The sequence below is a fragment of the Falco peregrinus genome, chromosome 1, assembly GCF_023634155.1.
Source record: "Falco peregrinus isolate bFalPer1 chromosome 1, bFalPer1.pri, whole genome shotgun sequence".
In the NCBI taxonomy this organism is placed as follows: domain Eukaryota; kingdom Metazoa; phylum Chordata; class Aves; order Falconiformes; family Falconidae; genus Falco; species Falco peregrinus.
The window spans coordinates 36,783,769-36,805,692 of NC_073721.1; the positions used below are offsets into that span (position 1 = coordinate 36,783,769).

The window sequence follows — 21,924 nt, forward strand, 5'->3', positions numbered from 1 at the left end:
TTCTTCATTATCACCCTGCCTTGAGACGTGCACACACAATGAGCAAAGGTCTGCACATATTGATTTTAGAGCTGAGGAAGTGTGCAGCTAACAGCTTTTTAAGTATCTCCATTTTCAGTTACTTCAACAAAATTACCAGTGAACAGTGTAACAAAGTGAAAGTTTTTGTAGGAAATTGCAGGCTAAAAATGATCATTTAGGTTGCGAAGCGTTTCTTTTCTTTGAAAGTAAAGGGCTTTTGAACCCAGAAGTAGAGCTACTGGGGCATTTTGCAGCATTATCCTCACTAGACATTTCACAAACCATAATCTGTCTCGCTTTCAGGACGATCATCTTACACAATTTTGTTGTTCAGAGACTTTTAAAACTAAAGAGTACCTGCCCGAGGCGTTCTGACTTGGAAGCCCATAACCAGCCTCTAAGGGAAGCACCAGCGCCTCACGGCACTAAGAAAACCGAAGCAAACCGCCCCGCCGCGCCCCAGCCGCTCCCGGCGCCGCAGCGCAGTGCGGGCAGGGTGTCCCTTAGCGGCTCCGTGCGAGCAAAGCGCCATTTACCGGGGAGCTCTGGCACCCCGAGAGGACCGGCGACGCCCTGAGGGAACGGATCTCCCGCCCTGAGGCACCAGCGGGGCTGGGCGCGGGAGGGGCGGCTCTCGCGAGAGCGCGGGCGGCCGCCATTGCCCAGCCGCCAGCCCGGACCCGCAGCCCCCTCGGCCCCGCGATGGAGGCCGGCGGGCGGCGGCAGCAGGTGGAGCGGCGGCGGCTCCGGGAGCTGCGGCAGGAGGCGGTGGAGTACTACCGAGGCCACCGAGTACAACAGCGGGTGGAGGACGCGCTCAACGCCCTCTTCCCCCTGCGCCCCGCGGATCTCTACGGGGAGCTGGTAGCGTGGGGAGGGGGAGCAGCCCGCAGGCGGCCGCCCCGGCTCCTCCTGAGGGAGACCCCCCAGCGCCGGGCTGAGGGACCGCTGCCCCCCGGCGGGGGGAGAGGGGCCGGAGGGGGCTCCCCTCGGCGGGCAGGGACCTTCCTGGCGCCGATTCAGGGCCGAGGAACAGCGGTGGGGGGGAGGCGGCCGTGTGGCGCTCCCCAGGGGCCCGTGGACGCCCCGCAGCCCCCTCAGCTTCCGGGCGTACCCGCAGGCCGGTGCGGTACTGCCCGCCCACCGCCGCCTGCTCGCCCCGAGGGTCTGACAAACCTCACACAGACTGATTCGAAGAGCTTGACGTCTCTGTGGTTACAGTTAAATAAATTCCTGCTGACTCAGGCAAGGACCGCCATGGTTTTGTGTTCGTGGCCAGTGGCACTTTTGACACTGGGCCAGATACATTCCCGCAGCGGCAGGGCTTTTTGTTCTGTGCTGGTTGCTTGTCTGGACACAAAACCAAGGTATGTTGCCTTCGGAGGGCACAGATGGATGTCCCTTACAAAACTGCTGTTCAGCATGGTGATGTGTCAGCCCAGTGGCAACAAGAGACAGTGCTATTCACACTGCAGCTGTTCCTTAACAGCAAATGGGCCTCATGGAAGTGGAAAGGATTCAGACCTTATCTGATCCCAGTTGGGAAAATACTGTAGACAGGAGTCCTAATGAAACCTCTATTAGTGGTGATACTGGAATTGCCAACACTAATAGTGAGCAACTTTGGGGGGGGGGGGGGGGGGGAATAAAATATCTAGTACGTTCTTTGATGTGAAAGTGGCAGTGGAAATGAAACATTTCATTACATATTACATCATTCCCCATCTCCCAAGTGTTTTGCCATCACCAGTTGGGACTAGAACTGTTCTTGATTTGCTTGGTGTTCGATGTTCCTTCTCTATGTAGCTAGCTGTGTTTCCTAGTTTTCCCATTTGGTAAGTCATTGTTTGGTGACCATCTCTGATACCAGACTAAAGAATGAAACTAGTAGGGGAATATGTAGTAACCCTTAGGCAGCACCTTAATCCTTTTTTTAAAGCAACATCAGTGTTTATTAAATACAGACCCCCAAATATATTCTTATAGTTGAATGATTACAGTTCAACAGGCCTGTTAAAGACTGTGTTGGAAGAAGTACGAGAACTCTGCCTGCCAGAAGTCTAGCTTTTCACCTGTTTCACAGGGGTCAAAGCTTGCTAACCTAAACCCCCAGATTTCCCATGGAGTAGTGACCCCTAGCTGCATCAGTTGCCTTGTGTCTTGTTACTAAGTGTGGCATACCTGCAACTCCTGAAATTTGTGCTAGTCTTAGCTCAGTTCTGTCCAACAAAAGCAACATTTCTAGTCAGGAGAGTTTGGTCATTGTGGTAAATATCTTTACAGCAAGCATGTTCTGTAAGAGAGGAGTGCTTATCATTGTTACTGAGAAGCTTGCTGACAAGCTGCTCTGCCTTCCAAATTAATCTTCTGCTATTAAGATCTTTAATGCTGCATTGGTTGAGTGCTGAGACACATGAGCAACTGTACATATATTTGATGAAGCAACCTTGAAACATTATTAGATATCTGGGACATTAAGTACTTTCTGTAAGCAAGGAGTATATTTTGAAAATACTTTTTGTTTTTCCCTGTCTGCAGCACATACAAAATTTTATGTGTAGCATTTCACATGTGGCTTTGGACTACCATGCTCAGATAGGAATTGGATCTGTTCCCTGGAATCTCATTCTTAAGCAGATAATATAGAAGTAAATGTGCAGTGTAACAGAAGTATTTTGAACCCTGGAACATATAAATGGATTTGCTCAATGGTGGATTTGATTGAAATATATTTAATGGAATAAAAGCATTTTGCATAGAAATTGACTTTAATAAAGTTCTTTCTCTTTCATTTAAGGCTAACTACTTTTCTAAATTTTCAAAAGCTCCAGTAATATGCAGATTAGTTGGAAGAAAAGTTCTTGATGGAGTTGGTCAGCCAACATTAGAAGTGGAAGTATATTGTACAGTTAAAAACTATGAGAAGGTATGAGCTGCTTCTTCCTGGCTTATTTATTTTAATTAAAAAATAAATTATTACATTTATTAAATCTCTCAGTATCAGGGAGAAGTACTATTCTGCTCGCATCCTAAGGAATGTTTGTCATCTTTAGTGAAAGGAGATGAAACCCCGTAACTCAACAGTTGAGTGTTGTAACTTAGAAAAAAAGTCATGAAAAGTTAGACAGTGGCAGCAACTCTAAAACCTTTATTTTCCGTGAATTAGGCAATACTACTTTTTATTTTGTTAGTGGGATGTGACAGTGCATCTTTGTATATTAAATTTTTGTCGGTCTTAGTGATCATGTAGCTTTTCCTTACACTCTATATCTAGCCCTGTAAGTTCATGTTCCTTTTACTTTTTTCTTTATTTTCAGATCCTTCTATTTCTGTTTGTATGACAGTGTTTCAGAAAAATATAGTACAGGTGAAAATCACAGTAAAGATGAAGGTACATTTTTACACTAAGCTAATAGGCTGATGTGGGCAATGGTTAAGTCAAACATATTCATCTAGCACCTGCAGTGCAAAATTGATGGTGCATTGCCATCTCTCCCCCAACCTGAAATATTCTAGACACTGTCGTTGCAACTCTAGCTATTGTGTAATTATTTCTACTTTCCCTTGGTTAAACTATGGTTCACTTCATTCTTGAATTAAATATAACTTCATAGGTACACAGTATATAAAATTAATACTATTAATGCAGGCAACTCTGTGATATTTTTAAATGATGGTTTCATTGAATTTTCTGAAGTATTTTTCTTCAGCAGTACAGAAAGATAAGTTCGTTACCTAGGTAAGACAAAATGTAACTGATCATGAGGAATGGCATTAAGAATGACTGCTGCTGAATCATGGTAAAAGTCTACCAACAGCTTCAACAGAAGATGTCCTGATGACTGTATGGTCTTCAAAATTACCCCATTCTGTTCTGATAACAAAATATATGCGTAAAGCAGATCTGCCAGGAGGTTTTTGCCTAAGTAGTTATAATTTAGGTCAAGAAACTTGAATAACATTTGTGATTACTAAGTATAAGAGACTAGAAAGAAGGTGCTGGATGAAAAAAGATAAGTACATGGAGCAAACATTAGATTTGGACATAGATACTTGTAGAGTTGGTAAGGACATATAATTCTTAGTCTAGCAAATGACATTTCCAAGTTAGAAATTAAAGAGTGTTTTAAGCCTTTTTACATTTTCTTGCAGAAAATTTGTTCTATTGTAATGTCTTCTCATTCTCAAATACCTGAAAATCCCTTATCTGAAACAACTGAAGCTGATGAGAAAGAAAGAAATGACTCTGTTAACACTGCTGTGGAATGGGTCAATGAATCGCTGAACACAATGTTCAAAAACTTGAAGCCTACTGACCAGTGTGAGGTTGATAAGATGCTTGGGTATGTCTTGCATATTATGTAAATTATTGCATTTGAAATATACACTGTTAGTTTATATTGTAAGTAAAAAAATATATTAAATATTCAATGTTTCCTACTATGATTTTTCTATATATTTTTGGGATGTGATGTCTATCTCAGATACATTGCACTATATTATTGACTGATGGTTTCATAATTACAATTTGAAAATTGTGTGTTTTTTCACAAGTTTTCATACATGGGATGCAAAAATAGGGGTCTCTAAGAAAACAATGCCTGAACACATTCATGACTTAAAGGCTTCATTTAAGAAACTCATTCAGTGCCAGTTTCATTAAGTGGGGATGTTTTTTCAAATTGCAAGTTCACTTCTGTGCATTGCACTGCAGAACAAAAGTGGTACGAAAGGCTTGTGTGTCTTGTCTTCTGCACTGAGCTAATCCACAGAAAACATGTATATACATACAATTTTCAGGTTTTGATGGAGTTTTCTTTCTGAGCAAGCTGATCCAAAAGGCTTTTTACTTGGGGCAACTAGTTTATTTGGAAACACAGTTTCTGCAGTAAACATCCATGTTTATTTTTTTCATGCAAATATTTCTTCTTGGGAGCATCCCAGAGTAAAAAAGAATGGCCATTCAAAGAAATGTGTGTGGTTGTTAAAAGAAAAAAAGGTGTAGGTTAAAAGTATCGCAGATGTACCTGAATGTATTTTTACAGTAACGTTAGAGGAGCTACCTGGCAACATTGTGGCTTTCTTCATCCTAGAAGCAGTAATGTAGCCTGAAAGTGTTTCTTTCAACTTCACTGCTGAGGGGAGCTACACTTAGCTGGAGGGGTACGGGTAGGGCTGCCCCACTTAACACAGACTGTAGCAAACAGACCTAATTGCCTTCCACATGCGTTAGCTTTGGGGAAACCTTGATGAAGGGAATAAGGACTCAATTGGAAAGAAATTCTTCCAACTGAAGTGAATCTAAGTAAGACTTTAATGCATTGTTTATATTACTTTATATATCTTACATACTTGGTTTGCCTGAATTGGGTGACTGCCACCCATGTAGGAAGTTTCCAGTTCATGCATGTAATCGAAAATCATCCACTTCTGAGCTTGCAGGCACTTAGATAAGCAGTGTACAACTGGCCTATTGGATTAGCAACCTGGGCCAGGCTGTTGGGTGTGATGAAGTTACGACAGGGTCCATTACTACCCATGCAAAGCAAATACATCCTTCACGCTAAGACTGTCAGCTCAGAGCTGACTTTCAAACCAGTGTGATGTGAAAAGCATGTGTTAAGGTTTATAATACTTGGTTGTGGGTCTGTTTGTTTAACTAATGCTGCAGGTGACTACCAAAAAATAATGTCATTTATTGACTTATCCAGCTTCACACGAGTCTATGGCAGAAACTCAAAGATGCCCTTAATTCACCTCTTAGCATATTCTTTAGCCTGCTGCATTCTGTGTCTACTTGTCTCATGTCTAAAAATGCTTTGAGCCAGTAATCTTTATGCCCTTTCCCTCAGTGAATACTTCTCAAAAAAAGTAGAAGAAAAGAAAGAAATTCAAAAGCAACAAGAAGAAGTAGCAGAAGCCACTCTTACCCTTACTTCATGCACTCCGTCAGCAACAGCACTACCTGGGGAAAAAAAGACAGCAAAACCAGGTTTTACTTTATTTGATTTTAATATCTTCTGCAACACAGATATTGACAAAGGTGCTAAAATACTTTCTGAAATGTTCTGTGGACACTGAATACTTCCGAACACATGACACAGTGTCTTATGTTCAAAGGGTTTGGTTACTTTCTCCTAAATCTTTCTGATCACAGCAGGTTCTCCTGCAGAAATGAGACAGGGGAAAATACAGAGTTTTCTAATCATTCACCTGCATTGGTTGAACAGTTTCTGCCTTTGTTTTACAGTTGGCTTAGACAGGAGGTTATTACTTTTCAGAGTGAGGGGAATAAGAATGGAGGAGGATGCAAATGAAGAATAAAAATTAAAAAGATAGGGAAAGAAAAGGGAATCACAGAACTGAACAGGAGAATGGAGATAGAATTAAGATAGAAGTTGAAAAGAATGGAAAGCGGGAGGAAGGGAAGTTTCTTGCTAACACCAAGAAAAGGAGGAATAAGGTGAAAAGCAAAAGAGAAAGAAGGAAAGGGATGAGGTGGGACTGATGGGCAATTCAGAGTAAAAAGAAATAAGCAAGCAGTCCAACTAAAGGAAAAAATGGTGTGAGAGTAGAGAAACACAGTAAGTATACATGGCCAAAACAAAACCCCACCACCAAAGCAAAAAAGCACCATACGTTACCTTCATATATGCATTACCTTAATAAAAACAAGATTTGTTACTATTTATTGGAAGGGCAGAAAATTTTGGCAAATTATTATTTCTTCCTAGTTTAGTTTCAGCTGTCATATACTATGAGTAAAACCTCACAATTAATATGTCAGATATGTGCACAGTAAATTCACCTTCGACCTGAAATGTAACATCTGCAGTTGTCAGGTCTATCCAAATACCATCACGTTGTATACTTTTAGACAAGCTTCTGTTGATACAGATATATTACTTGTTTTCACTGATTGTGTTTTCTTTGTGCTTGATTGTGAATTTGACTGTAATGTTATTGTTAGAATCTATACCTGACTATTAGGATCCAATGATAATAAAGCTATTTCTTGTTACAGGAGACCACTAAGAGGTGGTGACTCCCAGTAGCAGGTGCTTTCAGGGGTAGCATCTGTGGTGTAATTTATGCAGGTTACAAAGTAGCATGGTGTAAAGGATCTCTGCAGAACACTGCAGTTTGTTAAGAGATGCTCATTGGTGGATTACTCTTGTCTTACGTATGTAGCTCTTCATCCTCAATTTATGAGGTATAGAATCTGTGTGTAGTATGCAAACGAGGTAGAATCTAATCTGCATATCCAATTAAGGTCCTATTTAAATATCAGTCATATCCTGTAGTATTTATATTTTGTTGAAATCAAAACTCGTATGGCGCTCCCATTAGGAACCAAAGTAGTTGGTCAGATTTACCAAAAAGGCCCCAATGCATATGGTTCTCAAGAATCAGACCACTTATTTTGGTTTCAGATGGGTGCTTACTGTTCATGTTCATGTAAGCACTGTAGGCAATAAATATGTTAGTGGGCACTGCTGGTTTTCAAGCATTTTGGCAAAAGTTACTCCACTTATCTGGAAGGAGGATAGGTTATTTTGAAATTTTGACAAGGCTACGCATATGGAATATTTAAAAGACCTGTTTTCTCATTGGAAAATTCAACAGTAATAGGCCTAAATTTTTTACATACTCATTATTAGAAGAAAACAAGTATGTGTACTTTGCATCAGGTTATAATGTGATCTTCCAAGTTGTTTATGCAAAAGCAGAGCATACAAGGAGGATGATAAAGAATACTGAAATCATGCTTATGAAAGGAACCTGAAAAATTATATCACATTACTGCATATAAACATAGATAAATAAAAATACATATTTCAGTGCTTGAAATATCTGTAAAAGAAATGGATTTGAAATACATTTGAAACCAGAGTGAGGACAGATGCTTTGCTTACTTGTAAAGTCATTTTGTGTAAAACAACTGACAAGATTAAGAAAAAAAGAACGATTCTTTTGTAATACAGTGAGTAGATACTGAAATGACAATATCATATTTACTCATATAACTGTGATACATAAAGCACATGTTTTAAACCAAGAAAATATTTAGCTATTACTGTCTTGCAGGGAAGAAGGTGGCAGTTGCAGAGAGAAGGATCCCACCTGCAGAGCCATGGGAATCAGTGCTCTGTGGCAGCTTAGCCATTGGGGGGACGTCCCTTGCTATAGCTAAGGCTGCTGCCACCATTAGCCATATCCCATTGTACCTACATATTGCACTGCTGAAACATGATCAGGTACATGTGACACTTGCAATTTTCTTTATTTTATCCCAGTCATTACAATTATTCTAGAATTCTGAAGCCAGTAGTCTATTGTGACAGTGGTATTAAATACACATCATAGAGAAAACCCTTAAGACCATTGCCTGTAGCAGTCTTTGAACCTTGTGCCATAATTAAGATATATAAGAAATTACTCTGGTTTTTAACATTTTTATTTTCACGTGGTACTCCCAATTACAGGATTCACCTAAAGAAATGACTCTGCCACTCCCAATGGTTACTCTGTTGAACTGTGAAAAAATTTTGCCTGCAAAACTGAAATTAGTGAAAGAAGTTATGCTTATACCACCAGTTCAATTATCACTCAAACAGGTACTGTTTCATTTTCATTTTTATGAATGTATTTTATAGATTTTATATGAACATAAGTATATAGATCTTTTCAATATAGTCATTACAAACTGTATTTTTCATTTTTGTTTGGTTGCAAGGCCAAAGTTTTAACAAATGTTAGTGCAGAATTCTAACACTGGGAACATTAAAAGAAGTAAATAGATGAAGATTTAAAAAGAATATACGTGAAGATTTGAAGTTAAAAATGGATGTGTTAGTTAAGAGGGAAAAAATCAGTGCATTGATTGTATTACACAACAGTAAGAGATTTTCATTTTATTTAAAATGTGCATTTACATTGGTAGATTATAAATAATATCAGATGAGTGATAGAGTGTACAAAACAAAACTTGTAACATTCACAAGAAAGCCTAAAATCTTTGGGAATAAATAGCTTTAAAAATAAAATTGTGAAGATAGAAGGGAATACAAAGCAGAAAAAAATCTATTCAATGAGCAAGAAGGATGGATGAGGCAGACTGGAACAACCTCTTTTATTTTAGCCATGTGTTGCATTAAAGAATGTATCTGCACAAGATGCCTACATTAGGGCTGTGATTTCTACTTTGTGTGCTGGTGACCTGAACAAATAGCTGAGCTCGATTCTCTTTCTTTTTCCTTTAACATTTTAGAATTGTCACCAAGAGCTCTTAATAAGGTTGATAATTCTGTACCTTTCAAAGACATAATGCCTCCTAGTGCTCATGGGAGAGCAGCAAGCTGTTCGCTGCAGTACAAAAAATGTAGCCATTCCTCTTGCGTTGTGTGTTGCCAGCTGTGACTGACTTCTGCCCCCTTCAGTATCCCTTTACTGGCACAGTTTAAGAAAGTCTGAAATGTGGTTTATGAAGTTAGCATTAAACTTACTAACTCAGCTGAAAAGGAAAGAGAGTTTCCTGTTATAAGCAATGGATTCATTTGATTGGAGTGTTCCTCCATTCCCTGTTTAAAATGAAGACAGTGATTTTTTTTCCCTGCTTTCTGGAAATGTTCTGAAGGTAAACACATTCAATTTTGTCAGTTTCCAGTTAGGAAGTCTTGGAGTCATAGTTGTGAACAGTGATCATCATCTTCCCACTTCTCAGATATTACACAGACCCAGCTTACATGTTAGATTTGGGAAGGGTTCCTTTTGAGGAAGAGACTACTTTTCTTGCCATCCCATTCAGCAACATAATCAAATATTCTTGTTCATTCCACTGCTACTAACCCTTTATTGTTGGCCACTTGACTGCATTTTATGGGTGGGGGGATTGTGTTAAGGAAGTCTTTAATTTTTTCTTTAAAAAATTATATTAAGGTCTGCATTTAGAGTGAGTGTTCTCTCTCTTCTGATTTAAGCTGCTAAAATGAAATAATTTATCTTGCTTTTGAAGGTTACTATTGTTTAATTTCAGGGCATAGAAAGAGTTCTGGATATTCAGAAAGAAGTGATGAGACTGTTGGAGCCTCCAGGCAAAATGGTATGATAAAAATGTGTAATGATAATGCAGTGTACTCCATTTGGTCTTTCTAATAGCATTGTCTTTTTAAGCTTAACCATGGAGCATTTAGCCTGTTATCAGGCTTTAGGCACAGAAAATGTGTTTCTCTGACAGATGAATAAAACATTGGCCATTTGGTGATATTAAATTAATGAAGATAGAATAAAAAATTGTTGTAAGCATAGTAAGACTTTCTGTTTACCTGAAGAAGTACACTGGGAGTGAATGGTGTCACAGCGAATATACAATATAGGGTTCTGATCTTGCTAGGTCTGACACACCCACAACACGCGTTATTCAAGGTACTGTTATTGTAGTAGTGTATCAATCTCAGTATGGGCATATACTTTTTGCAAAGCAAGGTCGTGGGGTTTCTCCAAGTATGGAGTCTAGGTTCTCATTTCTGAGATCCCCTGTTTTTCTGATAGGCTAGGTAAGAATCTTTTGGAAAAACAAATGATGGTTGGAGTGATGCCCACATAGAAATAGATCTTTGAAATGGGTTACCATCACAAAATAAAACTGGATAGGTGCTGATTAGTATTCAAGACAAAACAGAAGCTATTTCCTAACAGAAATATTTGCAATCTCTTTAGACTGAAATTCAGGCAACTTTTTTTTTTTTTCTTTTTTAATTCTGATGTCTCCCTGTCATTTTTGCACTTTTCCATGGAATTGATTTCTTTCTTCTTTCACTCCCTACAGACCAGTCCTCAACTAGCAGACAGTAAGAAAGGCAGAGCACATAATACAGGGAAGAAAGCTCTGGTAAGAAAAGAGATTTTCATTTTAAGCCTTCAGCAAGGTATTAACAACAGCAGGGAACCAAAATGTTCTTAAGAAATGGATCATTAATCTACATTACCATTTTGGAAAGGTCAAGGCAAGACTTTAAATATTCCAAATGCTCATATTTTGCATAATAACTTGGATTACACTGACTATACCTTCCCTTCCTGTGGAACAATAACAGAAAGGGGAAATTCTTCTGGAATCTGGTCATTTTTCTTGTATAGAAATCCCAGTAAAGTATCCAAATGAGCATTTTGCAGGCCTGTAGCACCGGCAGAGAACATGCCCTTTTGATCATGTAGGCCATAAAACTATTATCTGTAAGACTTGCCTATTGTGCTCTTTCCTAACTCCATGAGCATAACTCTCCTCTTAATCATGCTGCATTAAGTTTCTAGTTCTTGTTTGAGGTTATAGATAATGGCAAGTATGAACCAGTAGCTAAAGGGCAGCACTCACCGTAGTGTACAGGACATTATTTTATATGACTCAAAATCACTTCAAAACTGGTAGTTACTATAAATGAGTTTCCCAGATAGTAGGATAGAAATGCGATGCTAGTTTTGCTCTCCATTCTGAGACAATTAAATATTATCAAGTGAAAATTGTTACTGTTGTGGTGTGTACAAAAGAGAGGATGATCAAAAGTTTTTTCTATTTTTTTGTGCTTAAATAACAAAACTCATCAGCATTAAGCAGATGACCAATGTTTTTTTCTGGTGCGTAGTTTCCATATTCTTATCACAATGTGTACTGCAATTGCGAGTTAAAATAATTCCTTAAGATGTGCACAAGGAAACAATGCATCAGATTCTCAGGGAAAAAAAAATCCATTTATTTCAATAGGGGAAAATTAAAGGAGATAGTAGTGGGACTGAAATTTAAACTGATAAAAGCACAATGTTAGTTTGAACTTTTTTTGGGGGGGGAAGAAAAAATGACAAAGTAGGCAGTGAAGAAGAAGAACTTGTTTAGGTTATAGAAGTAAAGACTAGAGAGAAAAAATGTTTTTATAAAGATAAGCAATGCTTTTAATAGAATGTAACAAAGCACAACATATGGGTGCCTTGAAGATCACATAAAAATGCAGATTTAGCCTCTATCTCATGTTAAATGCACAAAGACTGCAGCATTTCTTGCTGTGTATTGCTGCAGCTTAGTGCTCGAAAAGCAACAAGTCAAATAGATTGTCTCTCCTTGCAGATTGCTACAAAATAATCTCACAATTTGACCTGGATTTTCTTCCTAACATTTTTTTGTGAAGGAACATTCATATATCTCCTATAGCTAGGCCTGCGTTCTGTCTGCTGTAGTTAGTTCTCCAACTCTTGTCAAAGCCAATGCTTTCCAATTGACTTCTCCAGTCTAACCCAGGATTATATCCTGCTGCTTTCTGGGCAGTTTTTAGTGTCATTCTTTATAATGCAAAATTCACAGACTTTAAAGTTAAAAATTAGTGTTTGAAAAACTTTAAAAAAAAAAATGACAACAGAAGGACAGGTGAAATATTTGCTCAATACAACTCTGCCTGTGGCTTATGTCTAGGAACGCAGTTACTGAGGCAGACAACTCCATGCAGTTGTGCTAGAGGTATTCCTTCTTTATGAAATGTGTTCCTCCTAGAAGTCTTAAAAAATTCTAGTGTTTCTTCAGTACTCCATAGAGGCAATATCAAAGTTGTAGTTGAGGATAAATGAGTAAAAGCTGTTTAAAAATGGAGAAGCTGGTTTTGTGGCAAGGGGATGGTCCACAGCACTGGAAACTTTTACATAGCACCCATGACAATACAGTGGCTGTTAAGAGTGCCTTTGAAGTCTTTTTTTAAGCCAGTACTGGCCATATAAGAGCAAGAACTGCATTACTAGATGTGTGACTGATGACTATATTAGCTCTCTACTCATTAGCACTTGATTACCCCTTATTGATAGGGAATTGTCCTTAGAATTGCCAATGCAATTTTTGAGAAGAGTCTTGTATTTTGATGACCGAATGCAGAGTGAAATGGCAGTGAAAAATTATATATGTGCTATATATATATATATGTATAAATAAAGTGATTAATTTTGTTTTACTTGCAGCCACAAGCCTTAAAAAGAATATCACACTTAGGTTGCCTAATAACAGGATGCGATAATTTAGAACAACCGCTACTCCTAATGCAAACAGCTTGCAACAATCTAGGTTTGGAGCTAGGAACAGACATGTACTTAGCAATAAATTGTGCTGCTCATGAATTAATGGATTACGTAAGTTATTTTCAATAACTATTTTGTTGGGTTTTAAAGGGAGTGTAGCTACTTGTTAGCAATTTATTACATTGCAAACTCACCTAGAAGCTTCTAACTCCATTTTTTAAAGGTAACAATCAAGCAGAGCAAAAGAATTGTCTCTGCATTTTTAAGGTACGGTTGAATCAGTCCTACAAGCGTAGCAGATGTGTTACTGGATTGTCGGTACAAGGGGACAAGACATGCAGACATCCATCTGGTAGCCTGATGCAGTGGGAACTGTGAGAATGCACGTATTCCTCCTCCCCAGCTGCACCAGCGTACTGGTGCACCTTGAGTGGAATAAGGCTCACTGGACAAAGGCAGACCCCCATTACAGCTTGTGACCTGCCTACAGGAATCTCGGTTCCTTTCGTGATTTAACTTTAATCATTCAAACAGTATAAGCCTGCCTGCATCAGCCAGGTTTAATCCTTTTCTCTGTTTATTTATTTAATAAGAGTTTTCAGATCAATGCGTGTCAAATACAGCAAACTGTTTGAATGGGCAAACACCTACTACATGCCCTGTTTAACAAGCCAGCTTCATTTCGTGTAACATCTCAGACAATTTTGAATGAAAGTATTAATCAACAAATCCTGGTTTGTTTGGCGTTTGGTTTTTGTGGTTTTTTTTTCATTTTATCACAAGGTATAAATGAAATTATTATCTTCTATCCACCTTGCTTTCAAAAATGAAGAACAAGTTATTTACACAAGTATACTTCTGTAACTCCTTCACACCACTAGATGCTTATTTTACCATTATATTACACTACATCTGTTGTTTTCTTCCAACTACCTTGACCTTTCCATGTAGTTTTTCTATGGTATGTTTGTATACCCACTAACATTCATCTCATTGTGTATCAACATTCATTTTTTAACTCTTATTTTTCAATATTTGTATTAGACAAAGTTTATTTATCTCCAGCTGAAGTTCTTGCTCCTCCTTCCAAGATCCATCAGGTGACTCTCTAAGCAGAAAAAGAAACTTCCTGTTCCATTTAATATCTCATGAGATATTGTGTGTTTGGGTGTACTATAGTGACAAAGCTTCCATTAGTAATATCTTCTGTGAAATCAGTTGCTTTCATGATAACCTATGATATCTGTATCCTATACCAGAATGAGCAAAATCTTAACAGATGAATTATCAGTAATTCTGCAACATTCTGTTATTGAAGTGTTATAGTCACTAAAGCAGTGGGTATTCTGGCACAGTCTGACAGTGTGCCCATAATTGTGTGCTGTGGTTTGTGCATTCTGTAATGATGAGACTAGTCTTAAAGTATTTTTTTCTTGTTTTTTTTTAAGAGGAAAGAGGTAAGGAAAAGCAGCATCTTGTTTTTGAGCACTGAGGGGGCACTCCTTTCCCCTAGCAGTATTTTCTTTATGAAAACGAGGACAAAAATCGTGAACTTTTTTTGGAAATGAAAAGTGAGGGTTTTCATGCAATACTGCGTAAATATGTCAAACATTGCTAACTTTATTCATAAATAAAACTGGCAGTGTAAAACTGACAGTGTTGCCTAGAAAATGCTGAAATAGGTCTCCCTGATTTTGGGAGTGGCATCTTTCAGAGACTTTGGCACAAGCCCACTGGAACCCACTGTTACTTCAGGCAGAGTTTTTCCATCACAATGTGCTGAGCGCTTAGCCATACAGCAGCCAAGTGACTGTGTGCTTATTGAAGAACACAATCTGCTGCCTTAATAGAGAACCTGGTGTCACAAGATCTGTATGCTTTCCTTATACTCTGGCTTTCAAAGTATTATTTCCTTATCTTTTATGCTTTTTACTTTACTTTCTAGGTTAAAGGTAAATATGAAATACTCACTGGAACATTCAAAAGTCCTGAGGAAATGGTTGACATATATGTGGAACTGATTAATAAATTTCCTTTTATTATTGCATTAATAGATCCCTTAAGAAAAGAGGTAAGATACCACAGTACAGTCCCTTTTCACATTTTTACAAAACACATAAAACATGAAGCTTCTGGTTTTGGAGTCTTTAAGCTCAAAAATATCACTATAAAAATGTATTTAACAATTCATTTGCATATCTGTAATTGACAATAACTAAAGTTTTCTATACTTTTGACATAATTCCTAACAAGATAATCCTGGCATGAACAGAATACGGTTAGTACAAATATTTAGAGAGTTACAAGAAAATGCTTTTTTTCTGATTCTACTTGCTAAAGCACTATTAAGTTTTCCTTCTTACATAAACAAATAGTTCAAGTTATAAAAACAAGTTATAACATTTGAGTGATATATGACTGACACTGTATTGTATTATAAGGAAGAAGCTAAAATTTGGACATTTTTATATATTCCTTAAAATCACTCAAAAAAATTATTGCTGCTATTCTTCATGATTGAGATTGACACTCAAAGCATGAACAAACCTGTCACTGGCAGCACTGCTCGGCAGAATTTTTTAAGTGGTAGTAAAATACCATGTATTTACCACTGTGATCAAAGTTAGAGGAGTTAATTTAGTGTGGCAAATATATTACAACAATAAAGTAGAATACTATTAAGCATGTTATGGAGTTATAGATGGATGAAAGAAACAGATTGCATAACCTTACATATTAGCATTTATACATTAAGTTTCCATGCTAAAAACTTAATTGTAGCAGAACCTACAATTGCAGACCTAGATTCTGCAGTTGCAAAACTTAATAAATATCTCTTGCTGTCAAACTGCAGCCTTTATCTTCTGTAAAATATATGGGGTTTGTTTTCATGAACAAAACAGGAAGACCGTGATTGAAGGTGGAAGCAAAGTGACATTGTCTTTGTCAATCTGCCCAGTGCCTGAATCAATAATTCTAAAACAGATGAGCTGCAAAATCCATCTGATTTTGTTCTTAACTGGAACTTTAAAAGTTCATTTTTCTAGTATGTGTTTATTGTTAGCTCGCTCAAATCAGCCTTGCCTCCCTGTGCTGTTTCAGTGTGACTCTGAATTACCCATGTTCCAAAACAGCAGATTATTCCCCACTGCTGCCAGGGCTGCAGAATTCTTTGAGAATTCTTACAAAGGAGCATACTTGCAGTATGGAAATCTGCTGGTGAATTACAACAGATAATTGTACAGATAAGTACAGATAAGGGAAATGCCTCTCCTCCTCCTCCTCCTCCTCCTCCTCCCTCCTCACAAATCTACAAAGTTTACCCATGCCACACCTTTGCCACAGATAATCAGGTCCTTGAGGATTAGCCCTGGTACCAATTCCACAATTCATTGCCAGACAGCAGACCACTTTTGTGCTTAAGTTTGAACATTTGTTCAGATGTCAAAAACTTCATTTTCGTTTACATGCAAGCTTGAAATCCTTACAGGAATGGACCCTTGCACAGATTGCAACTGCATAGGTACAAAAGTCTGTCTGATCCACAGACCAAGAATTATTACTGACGGAATTATTAATTGGAAAAGTAATGTTTTTAATGTGAGAACTTCGCATTCTATGGACACAAAGCAAGCAAATTAATTTTAAAATTTGTTCTTTCAAATTATTTACATATCCTTTTCCTTTTTTTGTCCTTAAATCTCAGTACCATGTGGACAGTGCATTAAAATCAAGAAACAAAGACCCTAAAAAATGGAGCTCTGCTGGAAAGACTGTTGTATTCTGCTGTTCCCTCTGGGTCAGTCTTACAGCTGTGATCCTCCTGACTTGATATATGTCACTGAGTCTATGACTGCCTCTTGTTTCATTATTTTATATTCAAACAAATATTAAGACATTTAAAATATTAACACAAGAATTAATCCCCAGAATAAAACAATAGAAAATAAATTTATATTACATTAGAATAGAATACATTTCAGGAAATAAATCAAAACTGCAAAATCCTACAGTTAATTTAATTTGAAATATTTTAAACTATACTTGTATGCAACTAGCTTTGATTAATTCCAGATTAGAATTTATGTTTTCTAGCAAAATCCTGAAATCCAAGTAAAATGGTATGTTCTTCTTAAGTAGACAGATTTTAAAAACAGTATAAAATATAATATGTTAATATGAAGGGTATCTTTAGGATTAAATAATTTTTGTTTTGTTTTGTTTTGTTTTTTACCTCCTCAATTAGGGTTTTCATTCAGTTTAGGTTTTTTAACTTCAATTATTTACTTGATTGTTTATGCAGGACAGACAACAATGGAGTAACATATGTTATGCTCTGGGTTCCAAATGTTACCTGATTGCTGAAGATGCTGCCACATATATTTCCAAACTTAAAATTGACCAAAACATAAACATACCAATGTGCAGTGGTGTTGTCCTGAAATATATTAACCAAACCAAGGTATCAGACCTCATAGAACTTACTGGACTTCTAGATGGTGAGTAGGGGAGGGGGAAAGGCTGACTTTCAAACCCTATAAGTCAATAAGTAGTGTTGTGACACCTGTAAATATTACACGTTTTTATTAAATTAATGCCACTTCTGATTTAGCAAGCCCTTGTCAGAAGAAACTAAAATTCATGTTTTGATTCCCAAATTCCTGTTCAGGAGCTTAAAACAGCATCCAAGGCTTCAACTATAGTAAATTAATACACTGTGGACGTTTTGAATATGGGTGCCCTTTGACACTGCAGCTAAGTCTCATACAGTTAGATATCAGAAGTGAACAAAATAAAAAAAAAGATGTAGCTGAGTAATCTGAATTTTTACTAATACTAGTATTAATAATTAAGAAATCCAAACAAGACCAAAATGTTTAAAATTGCAGTTTACATAATTATTGACTACATATTATTGAGCCTTTGTGGTAACACTACTAAGAACTTCTGCAGTTTCATATGTGAGATTTCTCTTTGTATCAATTTGTCTGTATTCATGTTTATACCCAAGGGATAGGTGAACAAATTTAACATATCTAAGTTCCTTCCTTATTCCTTCAAAGAGCCCAGAATCACCATCTCAAAGCGAGTAAATAGCATCTTAAAGATTTCATTCAGTCAGGATGGTAAACACTTCTTTTACAGTGAAGAAAAATCATTACTATAGTAAGGAGCACATTTAAAATAAACAGAACAGCCTCCTAGCCTGTAGAACGTGTTACCAGCCAGATCAGCGAGGGACAGAAATTAGGATAGGATGTTAGATATTCCCTTATCCATGCTGAAAATAAAATGTAATGTTAACCTAGCAAACTAATACAGTTTACATTTTTATGAGATGGGTTTCATTGGTTTTACTCCTGTTTGTATTTAAGCTTAGATAGCCCAAGGGTAAAAAAGAATGAGAACTCCAAACAATTTCTGTGTTGAATACATAAAATATACACTAATGAAGGTTTTACACTTCCATTATATATAGGTCAAAGACATATTACCATATTAGGAAGTCCAGATAGAGAATCTTCTGATGACAGCCTTGTGGATCTGGTAAGTATTGAAAGCTGTTCAATTGCAGAATTGCCAAAACACTGCTTTTAACACGAACTATATTTTAAGGAGAAAGCCTGTTTCTGCTTGAGAAAGAAACAACGTTTTACAAAATGGGCTTTTTCTAGAGAGTTACTTTTTTTTTTCTCCACAAGTTTATCTTTGAGTTTAAAGAGAACACACAGGAAATTTGCCAAAGCAGGGAGTATATTCAAAAATGTGTATGATCTATTTGGTTGCATTAGTTTATTAAAAAATGTGAGTTACTTAAAACATTTCTGAGTAGTAATAATATTTTAGGAAAAAATTCTTAATACTAATACATTTAATCTTTTTGTATTAAAGCTACATTTGCAAATAAAATTTCATTTCATACGCCAGTGAAAATTACTGTTTGCATCTGACAAATCTTTTATTAAGAGATTTAATTTCTAAATAGAGGAGGGTTTTTATCTGTAGAAAGAGTGTTAAATTAGAAGTAGGATACCGTATTTAACAATTAAGAATGACTTCACTTCCCAAACTGTGTAGTTTTAAAATACGCACTTTCTCGTTTGAGGCTGTTGGACTGGGTGCCAGGTTTATCAAGTTGGGAGGTCTTTCCCGCGGAGAAAGGGTGACCAAATACAACCGCCTTCTTGCTATAGAGGAAGAACTGGCCAAGAATGGAACGCTACGTATGAGCTTCTTTCTTACTTTGTTTTCAGCTTGCAATGAATACGAGAACAAAGATTGGAGGGAGAATGATTGAAACTGCACCACAGGAGGGAAGGGAAATCAAAAGACTATAAATAAGCACTGACAAAAAAACCTAGGATAGCACTTGCCACAATGTATATTGTTGTCCTAATGGATTATCTGTTTACTGAATGTTAAAATAGACCCCTTCTTGAGGAGTAGCCTACATTAAGCTTTTTTCCAGAATTAATTGGTTGGCGTCTTGAAGCCTACAGTGCAAAAGGAACAAAACAAAAAACCATGCATATAACACGTCGAAAAGCTGCCAAACCAGAATTTTAGCCCAAAAACCCCACCTCCCTTGAGCCCCTAAACATATATTGCTAACAAACCTTCATTTCACAACCCTCTTTTGTGTGTTACATCTCCAGCAGAATGTATTTGGAAAGCTACAGTTGCACGGGTAAGCACTAAATAAAACCCAAGAAAAAACGAAGTGATGATGCACATTCAGCCTTAGCCACACGTATCATTTCGGGGGCTGCATCTTCTTTTTACACTATAGGCTACACTGTTAAATGCTTAACAGTTCATTAGAGCCAATTCTCACTTGCTCAGGTATCAATCAAGACAGAATAAAGGCATACAGTCTGAAGGGGAAGCAGAGAGACAAGGAGAGGAAGAAAGGAAGGAAAGGGTTTGCAAGAATTATTATGCCTCAGAAAAGGAAACATGAAGGAGACTTCAGTCATTTTACCCTCTTGTCTAATAATTTTCAGTGTTCTATACATTGGATAGCAGCACTTGACATGCACACTATAGAACAAAGTTTTCATTTTTAAAACGTTTTTTATTGAAAATATTCCGAGTTTTCAAAATCTCCCCCTTGCTCATATATAATCATTGTTAAATAATAGGAACATGGACAGAAATTCTTTTTTGCTGAGAAGGTAGTTTCACAGAATGCACTTTTCAAAAACAAGACAGATAATTATAGAACTATGAATTTTAACTGCCTCAGCAGTATTAATATATTCCCTATTCAAATGGTATAGTCTAAACAAAAGAGCTTGAGTTTGACAAATATTTAGACCTGTATCTCATGAAATGAAATAGCAACAATTCCCGATGTCATTAATCGTTTAGCAGAAATAAAATCCAGTAACTAAATCAACAGCGGGGAAATACTGAGAGAGGATGTCTGAGCTGCATACCAAACTCTTCATTTGGCTGGGCCGCGAGCTATGGAATACGCTGGAGGGCTGCAAGTGGAGGGCTCTGTAAGTGGCTCACAGACGGGGGGGTGACACTGACCCCTCAGGAGTCCCCCCAGGAGCGACTGAATGGGGCGTACAGCTGGGCCCAGCAGCACCGTGCCCACAGCCACCCGCGGCTCCTCGCCCCGCGAGCGATGCGGGTTGCACAGAAGTAACTCTTGGCCTAAGCGCAGCCCCGGTGCTGACGCTGCGCTTCAGCCGCTGGATTCACCGGGACAATGCGCTGAGCCACTTGCAAGCTGAAGGGCAGGCTGGCCTTCCCATGCCAGTAACGCGCAGCTGAGGCGTGTTCGGGGATGGGGTGGGCACTGCATGTCTGTGGCAAAACGGGGAGTTGGGAGGTGAGGTTAGGGAAGAGGAGCATCACAGAACGGGGAACAACAGCGGGGGAGAGAGAGGTGAAGCGTTAGTTACAGAAGCAACGCCTGAACGTGTGCTTACGTGAAGTTGTTACAGGCGGGGGTGGAGGTGCAGAGGAAGACTCAAAAAAAGGACAGCAGGGCGAGATGGTTAGTGAGGAAGGGAATCCAATAAATACTCCGGCTCCAGCTGCTGCGCACCGTGCCCTGATCCTGTAATCAACACACAGGCCTGGTGCTCCTTTGTTCCTAAGGGCCAGGCTTTAGAGGTGTTTAGAGACTCTTGTAAGCATCAGGCAGCATTTTAAAAAAATCTGAGTGCACCAGAGAACATTACAAGAAACCAGATTACAGCAAACATAAGAATGAGTTTCATTTTTCTCTTCTGTTTCAGGTGAAGCAAATCTCAAATTTATTGCTTTTGCTGAAGAATCACAGCCAGAAAAACAGCTTTCTGATGTACCTCCTCCCCCCAAAGCCAGAGCCGTCGCCTCCACAGCTCTGCCCGCCAGCCCTGCAGGTTCGCAGCCTGCCTGCTCAGCTCCCAGCAAATAACACACTGACCTGAGTTGTCAACATTAACTTTTGGTTAATTTTTTTAAAAAAAACAACTAGTAAGAAACTCATATCTTAACTAGTCCTTAATCCATTTATTTTCAAGCCCTTCAGCAAACATTTTAAAAAGCATTCAAATACTAGCTGCTTTTTTCCCAGGAGACCATCGTTTTCAGCTGAAACCAAGTTAACTGAGCAGCGGCTATAGTTTGAAAATGCCACAGAATTCTGTGCTGTATTTACAAATTAACACAGAGGTATTTATTTGGTCAAGTCCAAAACTAAATGTTTGTTTTGGGAAAGTGGAAATCTCTCTCCCTACAAAGAGCAAGCTATTGACAAACAGTAGAAAAAAAACATTTTACAAAACACAAAGGCCTTGACTGTTATGTGGCTCCATCCCCCCACGCACCCTCAATGCTGCTCTTAGATCTAGC

At 38.2% G+C, this 21,924-nt stretch overlaps 1 protein-coding gene across 1 annotated transcript; it reads left to right on the top strand.

Annotated features, from left to right (window-relative positions):
• The first annotated feature begins 678 nt into the window (after positions 1-678).
• ENO4 (enolase 4) lies at positions 679-21,732 on the top strand. Its single transcript, XM_055810845.1, is given in 15 exon segments — positions 679-885; positions 2,819-2,947; positions 4,174-4,364; positions 5,874-6,013; positions 8,110-8,279; positions 8,508-8,639; positions 10,058-10,123; positions 10,850-10,912; positions 13,015-13,182; positions 15,017-15,142; positions 17,375-17,570; positions 18,551-18,618; positions 19,178-19,295; positions 21,327-21,400; positions 21,402-21,732. Coding segments are annotated over 15 exon segments (1,902 nt in total). The 5' UTR covers positions 679-723; the 3' UTR covers positions 21,501-21,732.
• The last annotated feature ends 192 nt before the right edge of the window (positions 21,733-21,924 follow it).